The 9159-nt window shown below is 35.8% G+C and overlaps 1 protein-coding gene across 5 annotated transcripts; it reads left to right on the top strand.

Annotated features, from left to right (window-relative positions):
* The first annotated feature begins 1350 nt into the window (after window positions 1–1350).
* LOC105037990 (ABC transporter G family member 22) lies at window positions 1351–8621 on the top strand. Of its 5 annotated transcripts, none has more exons than XM_010913642.4 (11): window positions 1351–1437; window positions 1929–2372; window positions 3075–3175; window positions 3262–3500; window positions 3649–3804; window positions 5654–5837; window positions 5944–6252; window positions 6345–6632; window positions 6719–7003; window positions 7500–7607; window positions 7730–8621. In XM_010913642.4, the coding sequence occupies exons 2-11, from the start codon at window positions 1934–1936 to the stop codon at window positions 7988–7990; spliced, it is 2370 nt and encodes a 789-aa protein (XP_010911944.2). In that variant the 5' UTR covers window positions 1351–1437; window positions 1929–1933; the 3' UTR covers window positions 7991–8621. The 5 variants fall into 5 exon arrangements, with proteins under 5 accessions (XP_010911944.2, XP_019703623.1, XP_073107066.1 ...); XM_019848064.3 differs by having other exon boundaries at window positions 1397–1545; XM_073250965.1 differs by having other exon boundaries at window positions 1397–1545; window positions 6719–6928.
* Window positions 8622–9159: the final 538 nt, after the last annotated feature.

A 9159-nucleotide genomic window follows, 5' to 3' on the forward strand; every position in this document is an offset into this window, starting at 1 on the left:
CGATGGATAACAAAAGCTAACATTCTAAAAAATCCTATAGATGGTATTATTTATAGATTTATAAATTATATTCTACACCACATGCACAAATGCAGCATTGCACCGTGCTAATTAGTTCATCTTCTATTGTAGGCCACATTTAATGCACTTGACTTGGTGGTTGATCCTTTTTGGATAATTTCTACTTTGTAAGGAATTGACATAGTGCATGTGAGGATCCATGTGGATATATATTTAGTCCCACATTAATTATTCATCAGAAAGATATTAGATACTTATAGAGGGCCTAAAAATACAAATAATAGTTTCTAGACAGTCTTTTTGGTTGAGATCTTGGGTTATTACAAATTATTAGAGTCAATCCAGTCATAGTCTATATAGACTAAGGAATATTGCAGTACAGATTTATTGGGACTGACCACGAGCCAGTCCTAATGTTTATGAATAAATTTGCGTCGATTTGAATCCCTAGTCCAAAGATCTTGAATATTTTCACAAGAATAATGAACTCAAATAATATCTTCTGATTATCCTTTTTAGGTGAGATCCTGGATTGTTAGAGTACACCTGATATAAGGTATAATATCTCCTTTGTGAGGGGCCACATGATTTTTCCTTTCCAAAATATTAGAGCTGATTCAACCATTGCGCCTCTCACCATACAAGGAAAATCATTTTATCCATTATTTAAACCATCACATATTAGCTAGCATCCGACAATGGGGAAAGGGCTTAAGTTGCTGTGCTTGCAAGAAGTAGTGCAAATTAGTCAGATCTGCGTTGAGCTTGAACACATAGGAGTTATTGGTAGGACCGATAATTTCCCTGCTCAAAAATATATAAAAATAGGGAAATGTTGCTAAAAAGTAGAGAAGTAAATAACTTTCATGAACACTACAAACTAGCCACAAAAGTCAGGCATTGAATCAAGAGAACATCCATGCAGGCTTGCAACAAGGTTCCACATTTATGCATGATAGTATTTTTTTTCCTGATGAATTTTATGCATGATAGTTGATGACAAGTAAACAAATATACCACATGAGACAATTAGAGGAAAAAGCTTTTTGGGCTATGGAGTCCTTGGTACCAAGGTTTGGCGCTTATTAGCTAATAAGTTTGCTTTTCACTTAACCCAAAAAAAAAAAAAAGAGAGAGAGAGAATCTGTTTGTCAATATTTGATGGGACCTGCATACTTTTCAGGCTAGGACCAACTCAATTCATGGGGTTTTTTAGGTGTTGGGCGGCCACAAAAATTGACATTGAGATGGATACAACTTTCAGAGAATATGTGGCACACTTTTTACGAATTGGATCTTTAAATATGTGGCCCCTAAACCTAAGCCCTTCCAACCAAACTTTGAACAAGTACTCTAAATAAGCCACCCAGAGCCATGCACAATTTCTCTCATAGCTTCTCTTAATTTCATCAAGAGGTACACTCCCCTTTGCTAATTATTTCAGTTCTCAACGGGTAGTTCCTAGATCTGAGGATATGAGTCCTCAAAACTTGGGCTACCTTGTTGGTATTCAAGGCATAGATGGTAATGCTTCATGACTTCTTTTCTTTCTTCCTTTTTTTTTTTTTTTTAAGGCAATGCAATGCTTCATAACTTGACCTGCAGATATGGTTGTCAAGCACCTTCCATGAAATGTTCAAGTTCATGGCCACAGTTATTTCCCTTTTTCCACAATTGTGTGTGAATGTGTGCATAATCCATAAACTATTTCAGTTGATAACCACTTATTCCATTTTTACAACAACTGTGTGTATGTGTGTGTGGTAGAAAGAAAAAGATGGTTCCTCATAACTCGCTATTTCAGTAAAGCAAAATAGCAAGAACAGACACAGAAGAAAAAATGTAAGAAAATTACCAAGAGCTATATATTTCATCCATTTGCTCATGCTTAACATAACAATATGCAGAAAAGATGGAGGAGGAACTGGTGCTGATGCCAAAAAACCAAGAGGCGTTGCTGAATCTCGAGGAGACATGCAAAGCCATTTCGAATTCGAGACCAATGCAAGAACATGTCGGCCCTCCTGTAAGAAAGTCTCGCAGTGCAGATTTTGGTGCAAGTAAAATAGGATATGATGAACATGGTATTGGTATCAAATTAAAGAGAGAGAATAATTTTAACAGAAAAGTGGAATCAGCAAGAGGTAATTTCAGTAGGATGCGTGCAAGGAGTGCACAATTCTCAGTTGATATCAATGGACTAGTCCATCACTGCTCTGGAAGCTTAAAGGAAATTGAGCATGTCATTTGTAGGACTCCTAGTACTGACTTTGGCTTATTGAATCCGATTGCTGGTCCTATCTTTCCTTCACCCAACTTACTAGAGCTTTCAAGAAAGAACCCTTATAAAGGTAAGAGGTTGCACACTTTCTTAGTCCTTAAAAGATTCTCATCTTCAAGAGCTTCAATTTCAATATCTATAATAACTTGTGCCAGCATTTTTATTATTTTTATAAGCATTTTTGGTATAAGCAACCTTGTTATTGATTGATTACTTGTTGAAAGCTTGAAATTTGATTCAACTAAATTATAGCCCTAGTCACATGTGCTGAATCTTATATGGCAGATGTCATCACAGTGAAGACAATTCACTGATAACACAATTCCTCCATGGTTAGCTAATTCTTAATGGTTTGCTCCTTCATGTTATTTATTTAGATAAAAATGTGAGGGAATACCCACCTTCTTTATTGCAGTAATGAACAAGATAACATTCACACAACTCAAGGGATGCACCATCCCTACAGCTATCATTCACAAGTTAGAAGTAATCTTTAATATTACAAAAGAACTGCTTGCCTTTTCTGCACAACAGTTTCCCAAGAGCTCCAAGCTATAATTGCAGCATGAGCCTTGAAGTTAATTTACATGAAGTGGATCTGCACAGCAGCTTTTTTTTTTTGTGTATCTGAAAAATAAAGGAAGCTTTGTTTTTATAAAGGGTAAAATAGGGACAATGCAGTTTAATGGGACTATAAAATAAAAGAAAATCCCATTAAGTAATTTTCTAAGACAGCTTTATATGTATTCTAACATAATTTTCAAAATAAAAGATGAGGCAGTGGATGAGTCACCTATCTCTTACAAGAAAGGGTTGGTTCCTGAAATCTGGGAACAAATGCAGATGGAGCCCACTTTGCCCATATACCTCAAGGTAAGACATGATGAGTATTTTCTCAAGTTAAGATCATTTGTATGTTTCCTCTGCTATATATTAGTTACTCCCCCAATTGCCCACAGTTTTCAGATGTCAGTTACCAGATATTGGTGAAGGTTGGAAAGTCCCCATCCGCCACAAAATACATTCTCAAAGGGGTCACTGGCTCCGTTTTCCCAGGCGAGGTACTGGCTCTCATGGGACCATCAGGAGGTGGTAAAACAACTTTGCTGAACCTGCTCAGTGGTAGGGTTAATATTAAGGGCCATGGTGGTATCATCACTTACAATGACCAACCATACTCCAAATGGCTCAAAAAAAGGTAAGAGAATGTTACTTATACAAGCACATATATTCATCATTACAATGTAAAAATCCTAAACACACACAGTTCTTGATAATTCCTAGAAAAATGCATGAGTTACAATAGATAGTTTGACAGTTCATAACAAATTTTTGGTGGTGCACAGGATTGGTTTTGTGCTGCAAGATGATGTCGTGTTTCCGCACCTAACAGTGAGAGAAACCTTAACATATGCTGCTCTTCTCCGTCTTCCAAAGACATTAACAAAACAGCAGAAGGAAGAGAGGGCTATGAATGTCATATCTGAACTTGGACTAGAAAGGTGGCTTCTTAATTTAACCATCAGCACAAATCCTTAATCAATAGAAATACAAATATGAGAAAATATGATTTATGTCTTAAAGATTGCAGTAATAATCTTTTTTTTTTTTTGAGGGAAAGATTGCAGTAATAATCATATAAAATAGACTGCATGTAAGAAAAGGATCAGTTGGTTTGCTGCTGAGATCTTATGCCGTACAAAGATCAACATATGTTTGCAGGTGGGTAAATCCTTGTTAATTTCAGAGGGAGGGGTTGAGAATTGAAAAAGGAATAGCCACTTATAAACATGATCCATTAATTGACGTTATGTTGGCTTTTTCTCAGCCACATAGAAAACACTACAGAGGAGCTTTCATAAATAGTACATTTCACATTCAAGGATTATAGGCTTTCAAGTAACAAGTGTTTAACCTTCTCATACAAGGAACAAAAACTATTTAGTACACATAACTATAACAACTACTTAAGTCTTCCAGTACTCGTAACTTTTTCCAGGGCTTCAAAGCATAATATCAGATGCTATGGTAAATGCTTTCCGTTACAAGTATCCATCAAGATGTTTACTGCTAGTAAATCTTTAATTATCCTAACACTTCTTTTTTTTTATTTTCAAGAGAATGATTGTCATACATATAAAACACCTCTATTCAATCACTTTGTTTTCCTCCCACCTCAGCTTTAGGTAGTGTTTAATGCATCATACTTCCTTGTAATATATTTTAACAAAATAGCACTGATGCTAGGATCTTAAAATGCATGCAACCCACGATTTCATCCAAAAAGATTAGCCAAAAAATATTATTTGGATTTTTTGATCCTATATAAGTATTTAAGATCTATCCAGTATAACCGATGTGGTACTAAATATATGCCCATATGAGTCTTCATATTCTCCTTGTTAAAGCCCTTGTGTCCTTATCAAATTAATGATATAAAATCCATCCAAAGCCAATCACAAATATCATAAATTTAATCACAATACTATGATCAGCTGATGGATAGTCCAGATGAGCTCATATTGTAGTGTCCCATGGTCTATATAGGCCATAAGCCGATTCGCTTTGTATAATTTGTAACAGCTCAGAACCTCACATAAAAAGACCAACCAAAAGGCATTATTTGGGTTTTTTGATTCTATATAAACACCTAAGATCTATCTAATATATAGTTAATGTGGGACTAAACACAAATGCATACGAGTCCTCATAGTGCATGAAACAAACATATAATATAGCATGTCTTCAAGATTTCCTTCTTTTTTTTTGTTTCTTTTTTTTTTTTTTTTTTTTTGTGATTAGGTGTTTGCCCCAGTTCTAATCTCTCTCTTTACAGCAATATTCAGAGGTTATGGGTTCCATTCTTTGGTAGTTTATCTCTAAAAATCTAGACCTTAGTAATTGTAGCGTGCGTGGGTCTCTTACCATTTCTCTTAAATTAAAAAAGCCTTCAACCAGTTTCAAATCTCATTTCTCTAGTGATTAGCTTTGTCATTTTATTTTCTTTTGTTTTCAGATGCTGTAACATATGCATATAATTTAACTACTAGCCCATCTGGATGCAATTACTTTACGCTTCTGTATGGATATAAAGGAATTAATAAAGGTGGAGGTAGGCAACCCAAACATGCTGAAGTAGATCCCAGCCTCTCTTTACCATTGCTAGAGATCAAGCCCCAAAACATTATAGATATAGATTGTATGTAATTTTTATATGCCTTTTGTTTGCATAAGTATTCAACACGTCTATCATGGTATTCTAACAGAGTTGGTGTTTTCTTGTTCAACAAAAAAAGACCATGATATGCTATATATGCAATTATGAGAATAAGAATATTGTTTCTACTGCAGTTGCCAAGATATGATAATAGGGGGACCTTTGGTGAGAGGAATTTCTGGTGGTGAGAGGAAAAGAGTCTGTATTGGAAATGAAATCCTACTTGATCCTTCACTTATTTTCCTAGATGAACCAACATCTGGTCTTGATTCCACAACAGCTCTCCGAATTACTCAGATGCTACACAAAATGGCTCATGTATGTTTTCTTGTTTTGACTGCCAATGCCATGAACCCATATGAAAATTCTCGGAGTTCTTCACTAAAAAAACATTGATCCATTTCTAATTTTAATCACATTGTAGGCTGGAAAGACAGTGGTTACTACAATACACCAACCATCAAGCAGACTGTTCAATAAGTTTGACAAGCTAATTCTCTTAGGCAAAGGCAGTTCCTTCTATTTTGGAAAAGCATCAGAAGCAATGCTGTACTTTTCCTCAATTGGTTGCTCACCCCTCATAGCGATGAACCCGGCAGAGTTTCTTATTGATCTAGCCAATGGTAACATGAATGACAAATCAATACCATCAGAGTTAAAGGATACGTTTTTACATGGAAGTCAAGAATTCAAACACCAAGAACAAAGACCATCTCCTGTGGACATCCATGAAGTAAATAACTCATGACAACATTTGTTCATTTCTATACTGACTTCAAGTTTTCTTTTAAGCTTAGTTACTTACTTCAAATGGGTGCATTGCAGTATTTATTGGATTCCTATGAAACCAGAGTTGCACAGATAGAGAAGCAGAAGCTTCTAAGACCAGTGCCAATTGACACTATAAGGGACATGCAAGTAGGTTCGAGCTTGAAAAATTCCGGAGCAACTTGGTGGCAGCAGTACTACATCCTCTTCTGGAGAGGCTTGAAACAGAGGTGCCATGATTACTTATGCTGGATTCGAGTAACCCAAGTCTTAGCAACTGCAGTAATAGTTGGACTGCTATGGTGGCGGCCTGATGCTTCGACTCCAAAGAAGATTCAAGATCAGGTAGGCATCTATTCCATGAGCAATTTAGCAATCAAAATCATTCATTATAGATATATTTCTTCATCATGTCTTGGCAAATAATGCAGGCAGGAGTGCTGTTCTTCATTTCTGTATTTTGGGGCTTTTTTCCAGTATTCACAGCGATCTTTACATTTTCCCAAGAACGAGCACTGCTTGTCAAAGAGATGTCTGTAAACATGTACAAGCTCAGCGCATACTTCATGGCTAGAAACATGAGTGATCTACCACTGGATCTCATCTTGCCTATAATGTTCTTGCTGATTGTCTACTTCATGGTGGGCTTGAAACCTGACTTCACGGTGTTTTTACTAAGTATGCTGACAATAGTTCTAAGCATTATAGCTGCTCAGGTATTTTATGCTGATCATTCTTGATGATTTGGAAACATGAAGCTAGATTTCGTACTAAATGAGCTTGTTTGATACTAAAACATTGCATGCTTCCTTGCATGATCATCTTTAAAATCTCTCTTCAGCAAGTGATCAACTCTAAAGTAAAATATATCCATTCAAATTGTTATTATTACTGTTTACAATACAATTAGTCACAAACCCTCACATGTTCATGGCCTTGCGTCCTAAATACATGGAACCTTTTCACCATCTAAGAAGGAAAACATATAATATCTTTTTGCTGAAAAGTTTGACAATTCACAGCAGCTTAGGAATTGGAATCCAATTTATTGATGTGTTTATAAAAGAAATGGTGATTCATAAAATTCAAGTCTCTGTACGAGTTTGTAATTTATATATGGCAAAGAAAATTCAGTGTTAACACGCTTTTACTCGTGCAAACTCCAGTGACTTGTGAACTTGATTTTCCAGCATAATTTCTTCTCTATAACAGGGCTTGGGACTAGCAATTGGTGCAGCACTTATGGATGTAAAGAAAGCAACAACACTAGCTTCTGTGATCATTATGACATTCATGTTAGCTGGTGGGTTTTTTGTGCAGGTACCTCAACTTCCTACTGAACAAGAATGTCTTTCATTGATATGTATAATCTAGTCACCTTGTATGGAATGATCAATTTTACTATTACAGTAGTGTTTGCTCATTTGTTCTTGTGATTGCAGAGGGTTCCATTCTTCATGTCATGGATTCGCTACCTGTCTTTTAACTACCATACATATAGATTGCTTCTCAAGATTCAGTATAGTTGCTCTAGTCTTGACAATTCTGGAAATAGTCCCTGCAACTCGACTTTTATTAAAGGACTTCGACTGCATAATGGAGGAATGGAAGCAGGAGCCATGATAGCTATGATCTTTGGATATCGACTATTGGCTTATATTTTCCTCAAGAAGATGAGGCTTAGAAGTGCATCTTGCCTCTGAACATCATGGAACAAGATGGCGTCTATTGGATTCATTTGAATCAGGAGGAACCCCAAGCAGTTGTCACTTTGATGGGCAAGATTAGTACAAATATTTGATCTACTTTGATGTGAGAAGTAGACAAAGTTTAGAAGAAAGGATGCCCTGCTGGTTTATGTAAGATGATGTCAAGACCAATTCCATGTATGAAAGGTTGTAATTCCTAATGTTATTCATCTGTTAGGATGGTTATGTAGTAAAGAGATGATTTCTAAGGGTTACACCTATGTTCTTTTCGTCTTTCGAGTCATGATAAAATACTCATCATATTTTATTGCAATTAATAAGTCAATTGCAACCGATCACCTTGATTGATGAGATGGATGACCATGATTTATCATCTACAATCCAAGAGGGGTGCAATAGTTGGCATGGTTTGTAATACATAACCATATTGTAACCATCAAGTCTTATCCCAACTATTTAGGGTCGGCTATGGTTTTGAAATACATGTACAATTGCTAAGTTTCATCACATTTCTTTGTTGCTGGCTCTCATACAAGCCAAGTTCTGTAAGGTACAAAATGTAAGATACTATCATTACATTTTCTAACAGCATAATGATCTATTTTAAGAGGAGGCAACTTATTTATGTCGCATGGAATTTAACCCCATTGGCTCATATCAGAGTCCTTTGCATTGCTTGTGGATTGTTTGCTGGGGTGGGTGGGTAGCAGATGGAATGGCCAGTAGGAGTGAATTGTCACGGTCCAAATTTTCTAGATGAGTGACTCATTCCACTAGTTTGCTTTGAATTACGAAATTAACTCTCTAACATAAATAGGCCATGGCACATGTTCTTGTCTTAGAAAAAACTAAGGTCTATTAACAGAAAAGGACTTAATTAATCAGAAGCTTTCGTAGAGGTGGCTCCATCAGTGAAGGCTTCTTTTTTAGAAAAAAAGAAAAAATTGGTGACTTTAATTATGAGTCATACCTTAAGATTAACTATGCTTTCGGGAAATTTAAAATGAAATAATATAATCCTGATCTTAAAAGAAATGTGATAATGCTTTCTAGTTCAATCAAGGGAAACTCCATCAATTGATATACTAAGAAAGAAAAAATGAGAAGGATGTAAGTTAAATCTGATATCAACATCTTTTGAAACTATGACCAATTATTATAAT

The sequence above is a fragment of the Elaeis guineensis genome, chromosome 1 (assembly GCF_000442705.2).
Source record: "Elaeis guineensis isolate ETL-2024a chromosome 1, EG11, whole genome shotgun sequence".
In the NCBI taxonomy this organism is placed as follows: domain Eukaryota; kingdom Viridiplantae; phylum Streptophyta; class Magnoliopsida; order Arecales; family Arecaceae; genus Elaeis; species Elaeis guineensis.

Bases quoted from the DNA above. Each gene is read 5' to 3' on its own strand.
- LOC105037990 (XM_019848064.3), top strand. From the start codon at position 1,497: ATGAGTCCTCAAAACTTGGGCTACCTTGTTGGTATTCAAGGCATAGAT. The intron at 3,501-3,648 runs GTAAGAGAATGT...GGTGGTGCACAG, and splicing joins TCCAAATGGCTCAAAAAAAG to GATTGGTTTTGTGCTGCAAG. The intron at 5,838-5,943 runs GTATGTTTTCTT...ATCACATTGTAG, and splicing joins TGCTACACAAAATGGCTCAT to GCTGGAAAGACAGTGGTTAC.